This window comes from Chelmon rostratus, chromosome 15, assembly GCF_017976325.1.
Source record: "Chelmon rostratus isolate fCheRos1 chromosome 15, fCheRos1.pri, whole genome shotgun sequence".
NCBI classification, from domain to species: Eukaryota; Metazoa; Chordata; class Actinopteri; order Chaetodontiformes; family Chaetodontidae; genus Chelmon; species Chelmon rostratus.
In genome coordinates this window covers 14,676,224-14,700,590 of record NC_055672.1, presented here as the reverse complement: position 1 = coordinate 14,700,590, position 24,367 = coordinate 14,676,224, and the positions used below count along the sequence as shown (strand labels likewise).

Here is a 24,367-nt window from a genome sequence, read left to right as displayed (position 1 = left end):
GAAAGTGATTTGTGTCCAGGGATGCTCTGAATGTTAATCATGTTGTCTGAGATTGAAGTCTGCTTCATTCCTTCATCACAGCTGGGGGACAGTTAGAGACAATATTAAAGAAGATACAAGAATCCGCCTTTCATGATAGCTTTTAAGACATCGCTCCGAGGACTGAATGATTTCTATGGAGATAGCTTGACGATGATGACACTTTCAGGCATTAGAGTGCTTTCATATGTGCATTTGAAATCTAAAAAGAACTTGCATTGTCACCGCTCATGCATAAACTGTTCTTAATGTGGGTTAGGGCTGCAAAGACTTTTAATGAGCCCACTGCTGTCAAAGAGCAAATTTCCCTTTGAGCTGAATTCCTCTTTAATGCATTAGCAGCTGATAGAATATAATAACTGAGACGAGTACTTTAGACATGAAAGAAAGCAGCCAATGTGCTATCTTCCAGTGTCGCCATTTACCATTTGTGTTGCATGAACTCTACACAATTTTACCACAACAAAAGTAGGCGATTGAAGAAAACTTTTTTTGGCCTGTAGTTGCACAGACTTGTAAGAAAGTGTCCAATAATAAATTAGCAATTCCCAAAAGGCGTGGAGAAACTTTCTGGGCATTGGCATTTCATTGTTGAAGCCACAAAGCTGTCCCTGAACTGAATGTGTGAGATAAGTGCTTTGGAGCACAAACAAACTGAAACAAAAGAACATGAGGTGGAGATTGGTTCAGTAAGTAAGAGAGGGGGAGGAAGCACTTCTGGCGTCCAAGGGCATCATAAACCGCAGCATGTGTCTGCACAACAATGCCAACAGGGGCGCAAATTCTCCACACACTGGGAATCGATTTCACACAGAGAGTGGAGGACTTGGAAAGAGGCGTATCGGAGAAACACTGAAATACTGCATCTTGTGTTATTGGATTTGGAGCGTTTTAGATTTCTTTTTCTTTTTTTTGTGCAGCATCTGCAAGCTGGGGGATCCAGTCAAGTGGAGCTTCTAAGAGCCAGAGTGAGAACCTGTGGCCAAGGAAAAGAGAGGAAAGAGGAAAAGAGATTGTTCTGGGTTTTATTTCAGAATAAAATGTCATAATAAGTGTAATAAAAAAAGGCTTTTTTCAGCTGGCATAAAATAACGTGCACAAACTGTGTGATCTATGAGCTGCAATAATATACTGATAGGAAAACAGTAAAAGCGCTGAAAATAAAAATGACACTTGCCGTATGGTCCATATTCAAGTACAGAGGAGCGAGTGAATAGCTGTGAACCAGTGCGAGAGACAAACCTGTGCCACACTTGTTTCTCTAAAGCACATACATATTTTATTGTGAACGACAAATGGAAACATCACTGAGGGGTCAGAAAGCAGCAGCATTAGTCCATAAATATCAGAGAGGGGGAGACTGAATGGAGGCTGAAAACATTGTCTCAAAAATAAATCCTCCTTTGGATGTTTTTGTGTATGGGCTTAAATGAGGAGTTAAGATTTTGATCCTAAAAACAGCTGTACACATGCATGCTAATTTTAGATGGATTACCTTCCAGTGATTAATTTTTGCAGGGGGAGAAAGCTTCTTCTTTTTTCTTTTTTTTTTTACATCAATAAAGCTCACTTCAAAATATTACAGGAACATCACAGTGATAAAGGCCACTTTAAAGTTAAAGGATCACCTGTGAGTGCAACAGGACATCATAGTGGTCCAAATACCACTTAGCTTAGCCAATAAACTCAAATGAGAATCACAATAGAGGATATTAGAAATAATATGGGGGGATAAAAACAGCATTATTAAAAAACACAGAGATATTATTTCCCTGAACATTTAAGAGATGCTATACATCATTTAAAATGATATGATGATTTTTGTTGTTATGAAGGTTGTAATGAGTGTTGGCTCTTCTGCTCCCCACTGCTGACTACAGCCAAGTTTCCCCCCTTCATTTAATTGAATTCAAAGCATGTGATAGTAGTGACACGCCCCCTAGTGTTGCATGCCCGCCAGGCTGCTGGAGTTCGATAACCTTGCTCTGCGTCCGGGAGCATCACTGAAGGAATGTGAGCGTGCGGCTGGATGTCCTCCTCTTGTTGCTGATTGTTGATGGTCCCTCGCGTGGTGATCAGGGCTTGTCCCCGCTCTCTTCTCATCTCTGTCCGCTCGGACCTACAATGATAAGCACCGAGAGCGTCTTGGAGAGTGGAGACCAGCCTTGCATCCGGCTGGAGCCCCTGAAGAACACGCATTTGCCGGCCACGGCGACGCCGACTGGTGGCAGCTGCGCTACGTTCGTGGACGGCAGCCCCAAAGTGACAGCCAACGGGGTGCACGACATAGAGGACCGGATTCTGAGGATCACCGGCTACTATGGCTACAACCCGGGCTACTCCAGTCATAGAAGTGAGTGAAAAGAAAACAAAGTGCTCTGATGGGATCATCAGAGGATGCGACAATCTCACGCCTGTCTCTGCCAGGTGTGAGATGGCGTGAATTAAAGAGACCGGAATTTACTGAGATTATTATGAGAGAAATGTGTGCATGAATTTTTTATTTAAAACAAAATGCAAACTCAATGGTGAGTGGAGGAGGAAACAATGAGCGAAGAAGCTGGCCTTGCAAATTAGTTTTCATTTTAATTAGGCTATTGCAAAAAAAAAAAAAAAAAATCTATTTGGCAACTCAGCTAATTGGGTTTTAATTAAAGCTATTATGGAGCAACTTAATGTCAATCACTGCCAATATCATGTGGAGGCTGGGTGATGCTCCGGCCCATCCATCCCTGAGCGAGAGGGGGAGAGAGATACAAAACAAACCCAACTCTACCAGGCTGTGTAATTACACAGCAAAGTGGCATGCACAATTCATGCTGCCATTTTCAAATTCAGTTTCCAAGTTAATTGTTTAATGTCTAACGCTGTCCACATCAAACGCTCATGCTGGGGAACACCGCAAACAATCGCTCACACTGCAGCCTCTTATTGAATTCCAAATGTTTAATTAAAACAGTCCATTTCCCAAATGACAAACACAGCAGCTCTTCCTGTGGCGCATGTGAATATTGCCATACCTCCTGACATGCCTGAGCTATGGCAGTGCTCCTATAGGCTAAGCGCCTCTGTAATTTTCATTTGTCAACGTGGTTTTGATTGGTAGAGCAATAATCTGAATTTAGCTGACACAGAGACAATGGCTGGGTGTGGAGGAGAGAGCTGATGGTGCACTTTGTTCAGGCGATGGTCTTTAAAATCTTCACCCTCCAGTTCTGTTTAACTATTGCCATTGCCAGTGGGATTATAACAGGGGGAGAGGAGCAGCCATTGCTATGCTCTGTGCATGGCCAATTTGTGGTTTTACAAATGGTTTTATGGTAATGAAGACAGGTGTGCAGCACAGGATTTCACAAGGTTTGTAGCATAAGAGCAGTCACAGGTTCTCAACTCGATGTTACATAATTGGCCAATTCATTTGTACTGTGTCATCATTCTTCATTAAAGGTGGGGATGAACTGATGCTTTTCTTGAATAAATACCCCCGAAAGTGCAATCGTCTGTCTGTGAGCCTCTTGTGTTTCAGATGCTAATACACTTCACCCCAAATGAATTGGACTTGTCACGTAAGCTCCCGAACATCTCCCTCTGGCTGTTACATAAAAGCTCAGCAACAAATTCATGACTTAGAGATACACGTCAGGAAGAGAGACGTACTCCCAATGTTATGACGTTCCTTCCCAAATCTACCACTCAACCCTTGTACTCTGTGAGATAATGCATTACTCTGACACACCTTGCTTTAGGTCTCAATGGAAGTGCGTGCATGCAGATAGGGGCCCCCATTCAATCAAGAACTGTTCCAGCTGAGGCTCTTTTCGATGAGCTGAAAGCATCTCAGTGGATTTTAGGTAGAGGCTGAGGAAAAAGGGAATGAGCCTGTCTCTCATTAACCGTCTCCTGTTTATCGGGTGTGTCAGCTGCAGTAGATCAGTCATGAATGCAATCACACACTTTCGTTTCAGACTCGTCTGTTGGAGGAATACCTGATGAACGAGGGGCACCCAAAACAGATCGAACAGCTTTAACAGCTCGAGGGTATATTGAGCAATATTGTGTAACAAATGCAAGATGTTTGGCTCGGGTACTGAAAGTGATAACTAAGCAAATTAAGACCTTTAATATGGTCTTTTTTTGCTATTTATGTCAAATAAGCCACTAAAAATACAGCCACAAATTGAGATGAATCATTTTAGGCTTACTGACAGAATTCCTTGTTGTTCATTGGTTACTTTCAAAGGTGCAGTTGGCCTAAATGTTTGCTTATTTTATTGATGCACAAATAGCAAAATCCACCATGTGATTGTCAACATGTACTACCACAGATGAGTTGAGTAACTGATTAGTTGATTGACAGAAACAAATCTCAGGCTTTTTTTGATAATCACTTAATCATTTTAGTTATTTTTCAAGCAAAAATGGCAAAAATTCATTGCTTCAGCTTCAGAGAGTTGTACATGCTGTCTGTCCCATCTCACCGCCTGCTGCAGACTGTAGCAGAGGAAAATGAAAGATGAGTTGTCATCTGTGATGTAATTCCAGGTATAAGGAGCAGGTGTGGATTGAAGCAGCATCTATACCAACCCTATTAAAGCCAGTGTATCTGCGAATGGAGGGGTTATTTAATTTGAGAGACAACTCCCATTTCTCTGATAAAAATATGCCATCTGCAGCTCTGTGTTTTTCCATCCATCCATCAACTGATCTTTGTGCACGCCAGAGTCAACAGAAGGTATTCCTCAGGGCAGCATACTTGTCAACATATTTCCTGCTTGCACAGCTATTGAACATGCTGTTGCTGGTGCTGTCACTGTGAAGGAGTCTGACTAAATTGCTCGTGCGCGCACCCCCCCCCTCATTTCTTCTTCGAGGGGATGTGAAAAGCCAAAGCGTTACATTCCTTCGCTTTGTTTCGTTGACACATTTGTAAACTTTGAGTTGAGAATCGCACGTCCCTCGATCTGTTGAGTATCAGCTTCCATAAAGGGTGAGACAAAGGAGCACGTAAATAGAACAGTAGGCTCATCCTGCCAAGCCTGTGGGGTAATGATATATTTAGTAAAATTCTGTCGCCAGTTTATTATTGCCACTTGCCATCTGTGTTGAATTAGAAGATGCCTCTAAGGGGGATTGTGAACTACATTTGGTGACAGGGACCAGGCTGTATTACATACAGAGCGGTTATGATATAATATGGGCAGTGATAAGATATGAAAGGAAGAAGATGAATGTCATTCTTAACAAGCAAGGTGCCATATTTCCTGTTGCACTGCTTCATGTAGACAGCAGCACAACTACAAGAAAACGTGAAATGAAATTGGCTTTACATCAGAAAAACAAATGAGAGTATATTCTAACAGCAGCCCCACTTGGCTCCTGCTGGCACAGACAACAACAGCAAAGCTTCCTTAGCATTTCCTGGAAAAAAAAAAAAAATCACATCACAATAATTTGCTGCGTATCTCGTTCTGAATAGCTCATTTAGAAGTGTGTGGTGCTGGCACGCTCCCCGCTGGGTGAACAGGTGAGGCGCAGGGGAAATGACAGGTACTCGTGGTGGTAGCCCACTCGGCACTGTGCCTGTGCTGTTCACCGCTGGCGTCACGGCAAGACAACAGCACACACGGGTGCTCAGAGGAAAATTATGAGGGAAGGGTGTCATAAACAACCATTTATCACTACGGGGTGTGTTTTTATGTGCACTTCAGTCTACTGAGAAAGTCTCAAGGGGTGTACAAAGAAAATAGACGTGTTTTTGGATCCATGCGTGCTTGCACTGGTCGGTAACTCGCTTTGCATTTTTGAAGCCATTTAGATCCAGTGTTAACAGCAGGTGAATTTTCACTGACTTCCTCAAACACTGCCTCAGACATTGTGTGTGTGCACAGACTTATTTTGGACTGTCCCATTCCCATGCCTGCTCAGCTCAGTGCTATTTATAACCAGCGTCGAATGGGATATGAGCTTTGCCTGAATGACTCGTAGAGTGCTGTTAGTCTCACATGCTTCTGGGAAGGAGCAAAAAACACCCTTCAAGTAATGGGTGCAGGATTCCTCCACAGGGCCCAGAGCTGCTCATCTGTCACTCATGTCACTGTGCTGTTACTCATATACTGTAATACTGTGTGTCAGGTGACAAAATATTTTGCAGCAGTTGGCTGAAGTATGTTTTCTCTGTAATCCAAAAGCAATATTACATAATAGCAGAGCACAATATATTAAAGGTTTGCAAAGGCCTCTCCATAATGCACAGTGCACAGTGTCATCAGCAGCATAACGCTGCCATCTTGTGGTCTGCAAATATAGCAACAACGACATAGTGACCCTCCACATCCTCCAGTCAATAGCTGTACTTAGTCTAATTGCTACCTCCGTGTTCGAATCAGAATGAAAATACATTTCCAAAGCGCAGCTCATTGTGTCTACTGAAGCCAAAACTCTTCTAAAAAAAGTAAAGGTAAAGGGTAATTTCACCCAAAACACTGGAAAGAACATGTATCCACTTTTCTGATTCTTTCACTCAACCCTTTACTTAGATCTCTGAGAATCATTGAGAGCATGCCATTGTTTCCAACTACGTGGAGGGCACAGTTAAAACAGAATGCACAGATAAAAATAATTAATGAGATGACAAACAAACAACCGCACAATTAACAACAGTTACATTGGATAAGATCATACATTTTTAGATTGTTTCAGTTTATTCTGTGCTCACAGTGGACATTTTCCGAAAGGAAGTTGTCTTTAATGAAACTACCATAAACTGACACAGGAAGGGCCAGGCAGTATTCCAGCATAGAAGTACTTGTTGGCAAATAATGAAGCTGTTATTTACAGTGCAGCCTGCTGAGTGTGCTTTGTTGGAGGTGACCAGTTACATACACAAATACATAATGGGGCCAGCCAAGATATTCAGTAACATGACATACAGGACTGCAACATATGAACAATAGCACAGTGGCAAGTCAGCAGTTTTGCAACACCCATATGGAGAAATATTGCACCCCATTACTTGGAAGGTGTTATTGCCCTGTGGGCCCCTTACAGGCTAATCCAGCCATGTTCTTTCCTATAATGTTCCTGTCAAAATTCCATGCACTTCCACTGTTGGCAGAAAAATGTTCAGCATGTGCACCTGTAAAGCTATCCATCATATTCACCACTAGGTGTCCTCATCATCCAATCATCTACTACATTGAGCTGAGGTGATGATATGAGGTCCAGTGAGTGCAAACACTTCAATGGCCAGCAGTTGATTTACAGTGCGTCCTGTCCTCACTGCAGCTAAAATCAGCTGCAGATGTCATTCATGCCTGTGTCTCTCATCTCGCAGCCTCCTGCACTGCTCCTGGTCCTTGTTGGGATGTGATGAGTAACAGAGAGGGGTTAAAGACAAAGGATCTCGCACCGTAAACTGAGGAGCATTGGTTAATCTAAATGACAAAAGAGCTTGAATCAGTTCAGTGCGTCAATTCCACCGTTGCTATGGAGGTAAAGAGAGGGGATGCTGTACTATTTTGTGCTTTGATCAGGGATGCAGTTGTACCATTGTGTTCCACACACTCAGTTCCCTGTTCATTAGTTACACATAGCAAGACTTTGTAAGTAAGGTCAGATGTTTGGTTTTCGTTAAAACTCTTTTAAAGAGGAAAAGAAAAGAACAATCACTTTAAGCCCTCTGCCCAATATTTGAAAGTGAACTATGGCCTCCTGTAGCGCCCATGCTCCAGGTATTTCTCCTAATCTGCTAGCGATTAGCATCCTGGTCTGTGCTGACTGGATCGTTTTTCTGTCCCCTCCCTGTCTAGCTGTTGGCTCCACTCATCAGCAGGGCTATTTTTAAGTTTAACCCTACTTGTCTCAGGGGATCCATACCCCCAGCTCATCCCCTGCTTACGCCTGACCAAGCATTCATTTCAGCCATGCCTGCATCACGCTCTTAACACTCAAACATTTTAATCAAGCCTTATTCTCACGATGTGCCTTAGTGCATTTGCCTAAGCTTAGTGTTGCTTTGTCAAAGAATCTCCTCAATAATGAATTCTGCATTCAAACACAAATTTATTACCATGGCGTTACTGGAACGTGGCCCTGCACATTTTTCCATTGCAACAAACAGCCAAATGATAATTGTGCTGTCTTTCACAGGGAAGTACTCTGATCTGCTATGCTCTCTATAGAAGTGCCAGAACCTTGGCTCATCAGCACTGGAAAGCAGACACAGACAGGAAGGGAGGAGCTCAGGGTGATACTGATATAATGACAGAGATCCTGGAGCAAACATGACTGCAAAACAGCACTCATTTAGTATTCTTAACAAACCAACGTTGACAAATGGCCAATACGCTTACATTGAACTGCAGAAAGAGTTTTTTCTCTTTCTCGGGTCTTAGTGCTACCGCTCCTGGCTTGGCTGGTATTGATTTTACTGGTGAGAGGGTAAGCATAGCATTGCATAGGTTATATTAAGATTATATTACCGGCTGCAAGGCCTCATGTGTCTGACTGCATACACTAGATACTCATATGTCTTTGATGTAGAGGCCTGAGCTATATTTCGTCCATTAAATCCTCAGGTAGATAAACCACAGCTAGAGATAGAATGGTCCGAGGGCTTTCCTTGAAATGGAAACTCCTGACCACAGTCCCGAGGGTGACTCACACGGCCCAGACTGACCCCCCTCAGGTCCACACCAGCGGCTGATGAAAAGGTTCCCCATGACTGCGCAACGGTGATGGCAAAAGTTTGGAAGTGTTTTATTAAAGTCATTACAATATTAATATTTAATGTAAAAACACTCCATTAACAGTAAATGTCCTGGGCAGTACTTCAATAATAGTGATGGAGCACCAGTTGGAAGTGCTCACAGCTTAAGTAATGAAGCAGAGCATTTGCTCAGGCAGAGCACTGAAGCTGCGCCTGCATTTGCTGATTGGCATCAGCTGTTTCATTCACGCTTCACAGTCACTGGCTCACTCACAGCCGTGTGGCTATCAGCTAACTAAAAACATCCCATCATATTCGTGCAGGTGTGCAGTGCCACCTAATGTGACACTTTTTCACTATAGCAGCTTTGCTGATACACTCATGACAACAGCTGTCTGCTGCTGCAGCTCGCTCACCACAACATGCTTAGGTGCTATTTTGTTAGCATTGTTGATTAACTAAAAATTGTATGTGTGTTTATTAAGAGCAGGACAGTTCTTCCACCCTAATCCTCGTTGTGGCTCAGGCTTTTAAAGTGCTCCCTCATCAAACAGAGTCTTTTCCTCCAATTTAGCTGCATCAGTGAAATGATTTGTTGTGACCTCTAAGGTAATTAACACGAAGCCCTGTGGATGTAGTTACAGGCCCCAACATTTACTGGGTCCATCAGTTTCTGACATCTACCTGAAGCCCAGTGAGTTTGACTCTCTTGAGCTGGGTGGTTGGAACCAAAACTCCCTACAGACATCATTATATTTCATTTTGTACTTTAATGTTACACATTATCCAAATGCTGCTCAGTCTAACTACTGTTGGCTAGCAAAGCTTCATATGTTCAAAGCTTAGCGCAGCTTTGGCATGTACAGTTTTATTACTCCCAGCCATAAGGTGGATTTGCTGTGTAATAATAGTGTCATATTTCCCTCTAAAATGTAGCAGAATAATGCAGAAACATCTCACATTATACTTAAGAGCAGTATTTGGTATGGAGAAGGTGAACTCGTAGGTGCAAATTGGTGTGTACGATGGAAAAGCAGCATATGGTCAGACTGGGAGGAATGACGAAAAGAGTTTGAATTCATCAGTTTTTTGTGGTTTCTGTGAGAGGCACGTCTATGTCAGCAACAGAGAAACTACAGCCATTAAGATCCAAGGGGTCCATTCTTGATTTAAAGATGCAAATGTTATAGAGAGAGAATAGAGTTAGGTATTATCGTTAATGACAGCCGCACTTGAAAATGTATAACTTTTAAAAATGTTTGAGCTGGTTTGTATTGCTTTGTACTTTGTGGCGTCATTGGAAGACAGAAATATCATTTTGGAGCATATCATAGTAGCGATGTGTACATAAAAGTGGTGTGAGTGTGGGCAGAGGTCCTCTTATCTCTTTTCTAAATACTAAGAGCATTTGGATTACTTCAGTGGATGACAGAATTTACATGTACGCAGTAGGACTGTTGTGTCTTTGTGATCCATTGATTCATGATGCAGTGGTGAAAGCAACAGGAAAGAGCTCTGACTCTCAAGGAGTAGTGAAGAGCAGGAGATGTGCCAAGCGGGGAATGAGAGGCGTTTGAAGACAGAGGACAAGAGTATATATAGAGAGAGGGAGGAAGGGGTGAGAAGAGCCTGGTCAGGTAGAAAAGAGAGGGTAGGAGGAGGAAGGGGAAAAGGAGGGGGCAGCAGCTAACGCAGCATAATTAGCCCGGGCTGCTTGGTTACCTTCCAAACAAAGCTGCTGATTTGTGGAGCAAAAGAAGAGGAGGGGAAAATCAAGGGAGAGAGAGAGAGAGAGAGAGAGAGAGAGAGAGAGAGAGAAGAGGAGGGGGAGTTAGAAAGAGATGAGGGGAGTGATTGCGCCATGCCACACACACTTGAATCTCAGTCTCCCTTGGAGACAGTGGCAGCGCTGGATCACGGCATGACAGTGCAACAGTAGAGTCTCCACTTCACTGCACCTCCACTGAGCTATCTCCACTGAGCTGTGTCACTATCCACACAGACAGAGAGACAGAGAGAGAGCACCAGTAACAGAGCGCTGGCCCGGAGAGGAAGGGAGAGGCAGGACCGGAGTGCTGGGAAGGAGACAGAAGAGTTGACAGAGATCTGGGAAGAGGGGGTCCGATCGAGAGCGTGAAGAAGAAGCGGAGGAGTCAGGAGTCTGAGGATGCACGGAGCTAGCAGGAGGAGCTGCTGAGCGTGCAGCAGCAGCAGCGGCCCGGACACACACACACACACACACACACACACACACACACACACACACACACACACACACACACACACACACACACACACATCCCAGGGAAGGACAGTGTGTTGTGCACCCAGTGGAGGATGAAGAAGCACTCAGCCCGAGTTGCTCCTCTCAGCTCGTACAGCACTCAGGTCCTGACCTGCCCCATTTCTGAAGGTAAACTGAAAGAACCAGAGAGGCCCGCAAATCCATCTGCAGCAAACTGTGTATCTTGAATGTGTATGTGTTAGCATTAGCTCAGATGAGATGTTTAAAACTATCAAGCACTTTGGATTATTTTGATCATTTATCCTAAGGCGTCATATGTACTGAAGTGTCCTATACGGTGTCCAGGTATTCATATGAAACACAGATAGTGTGATGTGGATGTATGCTGCTTCATGCAGTTTTGTGCTGGATTTGAACATGTGGTATCAGAAATGAAGATCTAAGAAAAAACAGCTATTGAATTGAACTACTTTCACCAGGACTTTTTCACAGTTTTCCTCCAGATTATGTAAAAACACAGTTGTGCCATTTCGGTGTCCTGCTGGCAGAGTTCAGACGTTAAATGTGTTAGCAGGAAGTGTAGCTGTAGCAGCAGCAGACTGTATGTTTGGTTGTTGTTGTTTTCGGCCCTGTGTGGCCCAGCACTGATGTAAAAAAACAAACAAACAGGTCTTACAGGGCTCACCTGTTCACCTGTCCTTCCTTCATCAATCAGTTTCATCACAACCATGTCACATATCTTGACCTCATTTAGATAAAGCTGTTTGACCTGTAGTGAGCCCGCCTGAAGCTGCAGACGTGACTGTGAGCTTCATATTGGATTGAGCAGGAGCCCATCCATCAATGTCAACAGCGTGCAGCGTCAGTGGCGGGGATAAAACGCAGAATGGATTGAAATGCGAGGTTCGAGCAGCGTACTGCGTCACACAAAGTGGATAAGCTCCGTTAATGGGCGCCAGGAGTGAATGCAGCTCTTTGATTTCTGTAATGAAATGGCTTGATGTTATTGCTTTCAAATACGTCTTCTTTCAGCCATAGCGAGCGAGTCGACTGTTCCATATATAACTGTAAACATTTTTCAAAGAGCTAAGTAAAGAATTAGTCAGCGTTATGGCATATGTGTAGCTTTAAAAAGTTGTTTTTTGATCAATTCTGTGGATTCTTGTAGACAGAAGAAGACAGAAGCTTCAGTCAGCTTCAGGTTTAGTCACATGCTTTAATTAAGCAGATGTTCTTACTCTAATGTCAGTGTTTTGATGTATTTGTGGAGAGTCTATATTTCAATGTGAGGCATTTATTCATTTTCATTCGTGGTGACATTAGAACTACAAAAACCTTTGGAAAAGAAACACAGGCTCATAATTATGCACCAAAAGATTTCTAACAGCTGGTGCTCAGTTTATAAGTCTAAATAATTTAAGACTCAGTAATTTGAGCACTTTTCCAAACAAGTACACTTACTCTGATTTGACTGAAATGAACCTCAAATAGCACATTTTCTACTTTTGTAGAATTTTGCTGCAACACTGTACTCACCGTCTGTGCGTATGAGGCATTACTGTTCCCTTTGCAACTTTTTAGAAGCAATATATTCGTCAGCAATAACACTGTCTGTTATGAGAATAGAAATTTTGGCCATGAGAGATTCTGTTATGAGGCAGGGCAATAGTAGAGTTACAATATTACTGCATCTTGGCATCATATCAGCCTGTAGTGGCTCCTACCTCAGGACAGAAGAGCCCGTATCCAACGCTAAAAGCTTCAGGTTTTGTCAGCACTATGAAACACGAACCAGCGAGCTTGGTGGATGAGCAGAGGCATAAAGAGAAAAAAAAAGAACAAAAGAGCTGCTTTCTCTCTTGCAAACATTTCAGATCTCAGTTTTCCAGTTAGCAACCCACCAGGCTCATTAGGTTGATTAAGAATCCTTGCTGTGACAGAATGTAATTAGACCAAATCCCTCGATGATCCTGTGGAAAAGAGGCTGTATCGGTGTTGAGCATTTTGCTTTCACCGCATACCAGATCTGCTCCCAGCTGGGATATACTGTAAGGTGAAACATTTTATCTGAGGCTTTTATCCGAGAGGGTTTCTTTTTTCTTTTGAGATGATAGTCTGGAGCCTAATGTACTGAACTGAACTAAAAAAGAGGTTGACATCATCAGATTTACACCTGGATACTAAATGTTTCGTCATTTATAGTTCAAAGGTTTTTTGTGTGCTGTGAGCTGCCGTGATGCAGTGGTGGAGAGTAACAAATTACATTAACTCAAGTAATCTACTTTGAGGTACTTGTACTATTTAATATTTTCCATTTTATGCTACTTTACACATACAGATTAAGATTAACTTTACCTTGACTTCTAATATGGTTTTATTTAAATAACTGATTACAGGCTACAAAATAGAGCCAAAGAGGTGGAATTTTTAAATATTTCACAAGAAAGAAGAGAATTGAGAAAAGTCCAGAAAAAGAATACAAATGTGTGTAGCACAACTTAATCCTCTGACACCTCCTCACATTTATTTTGTGACTCTTTGGAGGTGGCCTGACCACTGGACTAAACCGCCTAACTGTAAATGAAGCAGCTCAAACAAGCTCCAACATGACCAGTTTCAAGTGTCAAATGCTATTTATACTTTGATAAATCAATATTAACAACCTAATAACGTAAGATCTGATAATGTATCAGTCACAGGGGCTGATTTTCTGCAGAAAGAATATGGTTCTTTTGATACTTGTAGTATATTTAGCTGATAATACTCATGTACGCTTGCCTAATTGGGATCTTAAATGCAGGACTTTGACTTGTAATGGGGTGTTTTCACATTGTGGTGTTGGCTGCTGTGCTGACTGCTTTTTACCGCACTGCACTGGCGCGACTCTAGTCTGTGATTTATAGTCACCATTCTTTCTTGGGTATAACAATACAATCATCACTTTCATTACTCTTTCTAGGTGGCAGCAATGATCTCATACATTTATTAAGCTTTTAAAGTAAGTTTGGCAAGACTGCGTCATTCTCTGGGAAGTGGCCCTGTGTGTGAAATGGCATTTTCATCTCTTTATGTCCAGTAAACAGGGTGGACACAGACTGTTTGGATGATAAAAAGTGGCAGCTCATCACTTTAAATGCTTTACCAGAAGTGGAACTGCCACTGATGTTACTTTGTCAAAGATTTTGTTCTCCACACACTGTTTTAGGGGTTTCTTTTAACGAGAGAAATAATTATTTTCTTGTTGGTATAATCCACTTTCATTAGACCTGCCGGTGAATGCTACTTGCTGTACACCCATCGCTTGATTTCCTGCTGAGATCTCATTGTAGATAACAACCAAAAGACTAACAGATCCAATAATGATCACCACTGAGATGCATACTACAAATTCCAGTGCTTGCAGGGCTTTTGTGTCTGTAGCTGTGGTGGGAATGGCAGAGCTTCACGAGCTGAGCTAGCAAAGAGAGTACAGGCAGCAGACATCCAGCACATGTCATCTTTTATTCCTGCCCTGGTGTAAATTGATCATGCTGTTGAAAGTTAAAGAACGGATCTGAGCTCTCACAAAATGCTCACACACACAGCACTTCACATATTATACAGCACAGTTAAGGTCTAGAAGCCCCTGCAGTCCATTAAGGCACTGGGCCAGATCAACCATGCATCACTTTCCATCTATCTATCTATCTATCTATCTATCTATCTATCTAGCTAAGTGTATGTCATTTTGGTGTCTGGTGATAATAACAGTCACCCACCAAAATTTTCATGTTCCAATCCCAAAGGCAACATTTTCAAAGCAGGAGTGTACCATCAGTGTAAAACAGTGGCTGGCAAGGTTGACATGACTTTCTCGTGGAATGTCATGTGGTTAGGTTTACTCTTGCTTTCTGGGCGTCAGGTTTCTGTGCCCACCTGACTACAATGGGTGTAGGCTACAGTATGTGCTGCATCATGAGGCGACAAAGCTATTTGTGACATGCTCAGCCACAATGCTAACCCAACACATTTTAAACAAAGCCTTGCCTTAAGCATTAGTGCCTTTACAGCAAGAACTGCAAATTGTGGTAGTGATCACTGAGGGTGATTGATCAATAAATGCTTACATGCTGGAGCACTGTGAGGGAGACACAAGCTACATCCTATAAAGTAATAAAAAGCACACAGAATATGTAAAGATTGCTTGCTGTAAATGATTCAGGAACAAGGACGTATGTTGCAGTACTAATGCACAGCAGTGCCAGTTGGGCTTTAAGCTAAATGCTAATGTCAGCATGCTAACAGTGTCATAATGACAATGCTAAATGCTGATGTTAAGCAGGTATAATGTTAACAAGCTCATCCTTTTTAGATTAGCATATTAGCATGCTTACACTAGGTAATTAAGAATACATGCAAAATACAGCAGAGGGTGAATGCAGGTATTTGGTCAGAAACCAAAGTACTGGATAAACTGAAATATGAACCTCACAGTGGCACAAGTCATTGGGCTTTGTTCTCTTGACACCATGGCAATCCCTCCAGTGGCCGTCAAGAAGTTTAAAGCCAAAAATATCAATCTCTTGGTCCAGTGGTATTCATCCTCTGGTGATCATCAACGTATGTACAAAATTTCAAGGCAATCCATTCAACAGTTGTTGGGATATTTCAGGTTGGACCAAAGTGGTGGACTAGCTGGCTAACCAATTGACAGACTGACGTTGCCATCTATAGAAAAAAAACATGAGATGTTCTAGTTAAAATCTAAATAAAAGACAAATTTTAGAAGCAAATCGTTTCATATTTGAGACCTTGCGACCTTGTGTTCTCTCTTGAACAGGAAGTGGAGCCAGCATGCAGAGATGCAACAATATATTTTCTATTATTGTCTTTTCTTCTGTCGTCTTCTACCAGGAGAGGACGGTTCAGAGTCTCATGCAGAGACACCAGGTAGCGAGACCAGCGGAGAGAGCCGGTCCTATCAGACATGTACCAACACAGCTTTGAAGGTGTTGGGTGGTCTGCTGATGGTGCTGTGTGTCTCCTCCTCCTGGGTGGGTACCACTCAGGTGGTTAAGCTGACCTTTCAGTCGTTCTCCTGTCCCTTCTTCATCTCTTGGTTCAGCAGCAACTGGAACATTCTCTTCTTCCCCATCTACTACTCTGGACATGCGGTTATGACACGGGAGAAGCAGACCCCCATACAGAAATTCAGGTAAACTGCCAGCAAATTTTGGATGTCTGAAAACCTGTAAACTTTTTCAATATATGTGCTCACCAGCACATTTCCAACAGGAAAAAACAGGTTGACATGACTTCCTTTCAACTTCTGTGGTTTGCTCAGGGAGTGCAGTAAGGTCTTCGGGGAGGATGGGATGACTCTCAAGCTTTTTGTAAAGAGGACAGCACCCTTCTCAATCCTGTGGACACTGACCAACTACCTGTACCTCCTGGCCTTGAAGAAGCTGACTGCCACTGATGTGTCTGCCCTCTACTGCTGCCACAAGGCCTTCGTCTTTCTCTTGTCCTGGATTGTTCTCAAGGATCGGTTCATGGGTGTTCGGGTCTGTATGAAAACACTAGCACTGATGATGATATGTTCAATGACTGTTTTTCTTTCCTCTGATGAGTTCTTATGCCCCTAAAGGCTCTGACTCTCTACCTGCAGATTGTGGCAGCCATAATGGCCATCACAGGTATTGTCATGATGGCTTATGCTGACGGTTTCCGTGGTGATTCCTTTGTGGGTGTGGCGTTGGCTGTGGGCTCTGCCTCAACATCGGCTCTCTACAAGGTTAGACCGCAAAGCGCATTACAAGTTGTACCATTTGCGTGACTGCCTTTGCACTGATTTTAAATACTTGTCTAGTGAATGGTGTAAATTACCAGATGTCTCCTCACCGTCCAGGTGCTGTTCAAGATGTTCCTGGGCAGCGCCAACCTTGGAGAAGTGGCTCACTTCCTTTCCACCATGGGCTTCTTCAATCTCATCTTTATCTCCTGTGTGCCTCTCATCCTCTCCCTCACCATGGTAGAACACTGGGGATCACTGTCCTCACTGCCCTGGGGATACATGTGTGGACTGGCAGGACTCTGGCTTGGTGAGAGTGCATATACATTCAAGAATGAGGGTCATTGTTTTACCCATGTGCTCACATGTGTACATACTGTCCATGGTACTACCAAGCTATATTATATATATTTAAATTGGTTGGTTTGTCTGACCAGCACTAGATGAAAAGTTAAGGGATGACTGAAGTTATTACAATTCATCTTAAGGGGAACATGAATGTGTGGAGCAAATTTCATGGAAATCCATCCAATAGCCTAACTCTAACTCTAACCCGAACTTCTGCCATATTCACAAATGATCAAAATTGTTGCAAATTCTGCCAAATTTGTCGATTGATTGATCCATTTCCTGAATAACGTCTGTGTTTTCAACCTCTTTCCTGTCTTTTACAGTGTTCAACATCTTGGTCCATGTTGGTGTAGTGCTGACATACCCCATTCTCATCTCCATAGGAACACTGCTCAGTGTGCCAGGCAATGCAGGTAGGGTGTGTTTGTGTGGTTCCAGTATTACCTCCAATATACTGGTTATTATTTCTTGATTACTATGGTGGAAATGAACACGATTATGAAAATGAGAGTAAATGGCCACACATACTGTGGTTTTGTCTTGAGAGGTCAGCACTTGTAGCAAAAAGATTACACAGCAAGTCTGCCTCTTTCATCCTGGAAACCCAATCATCAGTGTGCCTTAACAGACCCTGCAACTATTCTCTCACTGAGGGAGGATCAGGTTGCCAAGGCAACACTAAATGCCTGCAGACGAGTTCTTTTCCTTAACTATGATGGACTATGAAGGTCAGTGGGTTATAGCAACTTGTCCCTGAACTCCAGAAAACAAAGACACAGGGGATAAAGCGGATCGCTAGTGCTGATTATAAGCCGCATTTGCTACACTTATCCCCTACAGCCGCAGTGTCCTGTGGTTTATCTTACTTTATGTAATTAATCTCAGTTTGTTTTTGTTTCTCCCCACCCTCCTTCCCTGTCCTGCAACTGGCTCCCTACTTTGTTCCTGTCTTTCTCTCACCTGCTGTAGCTGTAGATGTTTTGAAACATGAGGTGATCTTCAGCATGGTGCGCCTGGCAGCCACCTGCATCATCTGCCTGGGCTTCTTGCTCCTGCTGCTGCCAGAGGAGTGGGACTCAGTCACGTTGCGTTTCCTGGCCAACATTGCAGACAAGAAGTCAGAGGAACACGGCGAAGAGCTCACAGAGTCCAGTGTCAACACTCGCAGCCGCAGTCGGGCAAACGGAGCTGTCTCCATTCCCTTGGCATGACACGACTGAGCTCCTCTGTTAACAAGTTTTGAAGCCTTGTATGCTCAAGTTCTCCCATCGCCCACCCAGGAGGTGTGGCGGGATGTTCGGTCCACATGGATCTCTATCTGGAAGGCAGGAAGTATTGTCTTGAACTTTAAGATGGAGATGAATCTATGTCTCCACCGCATCGCTGCAGGAGGGAAACCAAGAACATTTAAGGATCTTGCAAATTTGAAAGGCTGGAAAGTGTTATTTACTTTCTTGAAATAGTTGCCACGCTCAGTCCAGTTCCTCGCACGCACCCAAACCAAGAGCTGCCTGTCCTCCCTTGACCTGCTCTGCGGACTGTATTCTGTGAATATAAATATTGGCAGGGCCAGTTTGGCTCAATCTTATATGTATTTATGATATTTATTTAGAGCTGTATCAATAAGAGTATTATTTTAAGTCTTATTGAATAGTATTATATACAAGAATGGCAATTATACTGTGTGTAATGTACAGGCTCTTTTGGTTTTTTAATAAAAGACTTAAAACCCACATTCATAGCAGTGCATTACTAGTTGTTTTAGTTACTAGTTGAACTCAGGGGCCATGTGTATGTGGATAACTCCAATGTTTTTTCTAACATTTTGGAACATCTGTCTCAAGCACAGGCACAGGCAAAGATGCATACATTGCTGATGCTGCTGGCAAAGCTTGACAGGTCCATCACATTAAACCAGCAGAGCCATACTGTACTTGAGCTCAGCAACGATGATCTATAAGACAGAAACACAGATTAGGGTCACACTTGTATTGAGGACTGTAGCCACAATTTAGACACAAGACACTGCGGTCGTGTCCCTCGGGGTTTTAGCAACATTGGGAGAAATTTATATTTTACAATCAAAATACACATTTTATCCACATACCCTCAATATGGATAAGGAAAAAACTGCTGAAAACGTTAGAAGCCCTCTAAGAACGTATAAGTGAGTAAGTAATGTTTTAATTATCTACTTTTATCATGGCCAAGTATTTTAGCAGAACTAAGCTGTGTGATTCATACAATATTAGTAATCAGTAAAGTGCACTGCATTGATTCAGGGGCAGTGACTGTGCAGAATTTTCCTCGCCATATGATGCAATGCTTTTCTGTGGTGCACTCAGCTGTCACTTACTAGCGCACATACACACACATACACTGCAAAGTGAAGAAGATTGAGAGTGATTGTTTCGAATATAATTTATCCTCTCTCACAGATATGCATCTGCGGTAATAAGGCATGCCTATGACTGGCAATGGAAAACACCTGTGGGACATGTTTTGTCTGTGGAGCATAAGACTGTGATAGGCACTTGTCAAAATGACTTTCTGGTGTCGCATAACACGGTGGCAAAATTATATTTTAGTCAAAACAGTGCTACTGAGATTATGGGTGTCAGAGGAATAATTTGTCACACACACACACGCAGTCCCAAGAGTCTAACACCACAGTGCTATTATGGTTGCTAGAGTGCAGTCAGTGAGTTGAGACCTCTAATGAAGCATTTGCTGAGGTGACAGTTTCAACTAAACAACCGCAGTGGCATTTTAACACATTAAAATAAATGGGCTAGAAGAGCCAAAGGAATTTGAAATGTTCAAATCTTTGTTCCATGATACAGTAGTTGCGCTGATGCCACCCAGAGGCATGCTGATAAGAGATGTTAATCAGGAAAAAGGCCTTTTGTAGGGGAAGTAAAATGCATTTAGCCATGATAACACATTTTTTTACACATTCTTATTGGATGCTTAGATATGGGGTAGACAGAGTTTACACAAAACCAAAAAAAATTGCAAAGAATTAAGAAACACTGGCACAAAGTCTGGTCATATTACAGGTTGAATGCCAGTCAGCATCATTTGCTAAAAAGGGCAATGAGCACTTTTAAAGGTAACATGAGACAATAGTAGTGCTCCAAAGAGGCCAAACCACAGTGTCCAAACTGCAGATGCACCAATGAAAAAGAGCTAAATAATTTAAATACTAACAAGACTAAGGGTCTACAGCCTTGCAAGCTGTTTTGGCACACCAGTACTTTCAGCTAAGTGTTAATGTCAGCACATAACAAGCTCATAGTGCTAGCAAGTTGCTGTTTAGTACAATGGTTACCATCATCAAGTTTAGCATGATGGTACTTATAAATACCCATCACAGTTTCCCAGATTCCAAGCTTACACTGACCTGTTTTGTTGGACCAGCGATCTAAAACTCAAAGTTATTCACTTTATTATCAGCTAAACAACACCAAATATAGTTCAGATATTTTGATTAAAAACAAGAGTTTCAACCTCATTGTATCACCGGTTCTACAATCATTCGCTTGATTTACTCGAAATTTCATAGTAATCTATCCAAAAGTTGCATGACTAATAACCAAAATATAAATGTAAATATAGGCTAATATAAAAAAGGGGAACAGTCTTGAAAATAATTACCACATAATCCCACACACATGACCTACCAACAGCACCAACAAGGTCAGATGTCATATTTTTGATAACCAGTAAGAACATGATGTATAGTATGTAAGGGCCTGATAAAACTACTACCTGACATGCAGCCTAATATGACCCGCCTTTGTAACAGAGTCTTCTCTCTGTGGGTTTCTGAGCCCTCGTGAAGTCACATTTTTAAGTTAGGAATTTCCCGAAGAACCTTCTCTCTCCTCGCCCCTCTGGGCTTTCCAATATGGAAGGGGTGCAGGGAAATAACAGGTTCTTTCAAGCATTAACTTATGAGTTACAAAGTAACCTGTAGGGAGAGTTGCCATAGAAACCTAGCTCATTATAATGAGATAGACAAGTAAGAAGGCAGGGATGAAGTACACACCTACTCTTTTAACAACTACCAAAAGTATATGTTGCATTATTGTGGTGTCAGACAGAGGTGCTTCAGGAGAAACACTAAGTTCGCCAGCAGGGATGCCGTGAAGACTCGGGGACCAGGTTTGTCTGGGAACAGCTAAAGCAAATGGGGCAAGTTGACGAGTTAATTTTAAAGCTGTAGCTACTCTGTAACTAACAGTTTTTATAGGAGGGGCCAAAAATGCACAGGGAATCCACACCTACATAAGAAAAGTCAATAAAACCAGTGGGCCTACAGGGACAGAACCTCCAAATGACTGATGAGAAGACAGTAAAAAGGTGAGATTAGTTTTTTAATTTACACTAACTTTAACTTTTTATATCTCGCTTGTACTAGAGTAGAATTTAGTGTTTCAGCTTGTCAGCCTGAGGACGCCGAATGGGACAATGGGCTCCACAGGCTCCAGACCCAGGCTGCGTAAAGTAGCTCCATGTAACAGCCTGCAAGAAGAGGGGTCACAGCCCAAACCACAATGGACCCTCCCTGCTCTGCCGGTCACTGTGGAGCAACGGACAGGATCTCTGGGACAGAGGAAGACAACCTTACCTCCACTGAAACAGGAAATAACTCTTTCCACACTCTCAGGTTAGTAAGTCTCCTGTCTCTAACTTTTCATTCCCACAGAGACTTCATTATTTTTTTTACAGACCACTGTGTGTTGTTACTGATTTTGATACGAGGTAACAGTGTGTGCATGTGTGTGCTGTAAGGACCGTGCTGTGCAGGAAGCCTGCCACCAAATCAAAGCAACAATTCAAGCATCATTCACTCCCATCCACCCCGAAGACCCCAGGTTAGCAAGGCAAAATCAGCAGCCTGATACAGTTTTATTAACTCTAACAGGATATTCTCGTTTCTTGTTTCTCGTTTATTTGAGAAATTTCTCAACTGTTCAATCCTGTGCTGGGACTCTGACAGACATAATTTTACATTATTGTTTCTGACTGGTTGTGCTTTTTACCCAGACATCCCATCATTATCTCTCCTCAGGCACTGCAACCACTGGCCCTTCAAATTGGCCACACAAGCACTGCCAATCAAATGGCCATGGTAATAGAACCAAAAAAAGAGAGAAAGAAACGAAAGAAAGAAAAATACAGCTGCTGACTATCCTAGCGGCACTATCCTCCTGCTATTTCAAAACCCAATAAAGATTTTAAGTGTTTGTTGTAGGACAGGGACTGCAGAGATGGGGGTGCCCACCGGTTTTCTACAACCGGCCAGACAGGACGCTCTGGCACCGGCAGAATGATTCAGGTAAATCATCTTGACAAAGTACGGAAGAACTGAAGTGCATCTATGACATAAATAATTCAGATCATACATTTTTATATTGAGGGAAAAGTTAAGTGTGCGGCAGTGCTTACGAGGGATGGAGGGGGAAGATGGGCTGAAAAGAAAGAGAGACAGTTGAGAGCTGTGAGTGTGGGCCCCTCCTGTCCCAGTGGATCTGATTAAAGTATCGGTGGAGTGGAAAGTAGGGTGGTCTGCAGCCATGACTGGCCCTCAATGGGATCTATTTTCAGGGTACAGGGAACAGAAAAGCCCCCACTATTAGATACACACTCATAGACAGGGAGAAAAGTATAGTCTTGACAGTCATGATTCTTTCTATACAATGATTTGCTTTAAATCCACATCTGTCCATAGCAAATATCTTTTAAAATTAATTACATTAAGCATGTTCATAATATATGTGTAAATGTGCTTCTTACAGTGGTGGAATAAGTAGTCAAATTCTTTGTTTAAGAAGAGGTACCAATACAGTAAACAAATGAATATTCTTTTTGTCTTGTATTTAAAATCATACTCCAGTAAAAGTACAAGAGTATTATCAACTAATTGTACTTAAAGTATCAAAAATAAAAGTACTGTAGAAAAATGGCCCCAGTGACTGATATATTATCATAATTTGCATTGTTAGATTGCTAATAATTATCTGTTCATTAGGTTGCTAATAATAACAATCTATTCTATGTAGTTTTTCAGTTGAAAGTCAATTCTTCCAAACCTCTGGGTTGTACCCTCTCACAAAGGTCACAAGCTAAATCTGAGGGGGTTGTGAGGCGATTAATGTGCAAGAAAAGAAGAAGAAAACAACATTTGAGAAAGTAAAGTCTGGGAAATCTCTTTTGTGGAGCTACTAACGAATCAATGACATGGGGTCACACCTGGACACTGCTGTCTTGTAAAGGGAAACAAGCTGAAAAGGTTGGGAACTTCTGGTTTGATTTGAAGCAATGTATTCTATGTTCTAAGTCTGTCATGCCTTCTTATGTAAAATATAAATATGAAAAATAACCAATAAACCCAGCTATAAAATGAATATGGTAGATTAAGAAGTACAATACTTAGCTCTGAAATGGAGTGAAGTAGAAGTATAAAGTAAAACACAAAATGGATCACTCGAGTCAAGTACAAGAACCTAAAGATCTTACTAAAGTACAACACTGGAGTAAATGTACTTAGTTACTTGCCACTGGATTCTTATGGCTCTGCGGTCTTTCCAGGGAGGGTTCCTGGAGGCCCAGACAGCTCTCACTCAACAGGTTTATCGGCATCGGCGAGCTCACGTCCGACAAGCCAGAGAGCAGAGAAGACATAAGGTTGTCTACACAGTTAATGGTACAACTCTGCATTACTATTTCAATAAGCAAACTTATCTGAATGTGGTCTGCTGTTTGATTACAACATCACTTGATTTCTTTTTGGCCATTTAGTTGAAGGTCCAAATACAGAAGGGATCCAGAGGCTGAAACTTGTGAGAAGGCCCACAGAGAGGGACATCTTCTGGGATGAGACCACAGGAGAACATCTGGACCCCAGCAGCCTTCTGGACCCAGAATGTCTGCCTCCTCACCTCTGTGAAGAGAGACAGCGTAACCAGCCGAACAAACAGCTCCCGCGCAGAGGAGAAGATGGGATCCAGAGACACTGAGCTCAAGATCGAACTGGACACAGAGGACTGTCTGTAGGCAAAAACTTATCATGGATGACTGAAAGGGAAATAGTGAGCGTAGAGGACAGGGTACACAAGGGGATAGTTGGATTGGCCCTGAGTCTGCCAGAAGCTGTCAGACAGGGAGGATAAGAGGTGCAAGAGGGATCTGGGACTACAAAATGGATTAAGAACACTTACTCAACCAAGTTGCGGTGTAAATAAAACTC

The 24,367-nt window shown here is 42.5% G+C and overlaps 1 protein-coding gene across 1 annotated transcript; it reads left to right on the top strand.

Moving 5' to 3' along the window:
- The first annotated feature begins 2,163 nt into the window (after positions 1–2,163).
- On the top strand, positions 2,164–18,323 carry slc35f4 (solute carrier family 35 member F4). The gene is made up of 7 exons (XM_041954397.1): positions 2,164–2,392; positions 15,885–16,185; positions 16,315–16,534; positions 16,639–16,764; positions 16,879–17,071; positions 17,436–17,525; positions 18,082–18,323. The coding sequence occupies exons 1-7, from the start codon at positions 2,164–2,166 to the stop codon at positions 18,321–18,323; spliced, it is 1,401 nt and encodes a 466-aa protein (XP_041810331.1).
- The last annotated feature ends 6,044 nt before the right edge of the window (positions 18,324–24,367 follow it).

Excerpts from the sequence above, each read along its gene's own strand:
- slc35f4 (XM_041954397.1), top strand. The coding sequence starts at position 2,164 with ATGATAAGCACCGAGAGCGTCTTGGAGAGTGGAGACCAGCCTTGCATC. Across the intron at positions 2,393-15,884 it reads GGGCTACTCCAGTCATAGAA|GAGAGGACGGTTCAGAGTCT; the intron begins GTGAGTGAAAAG and ends GTCTTCTACCAG. Across the intron at positions 16,765-16,878 it reads CAACATCGGCTCTCTACAAG|GTGCTGTTCAAGATGTTCCT; the intron begins GTTAGACCGCAA and ends CTCACCGTCCAG.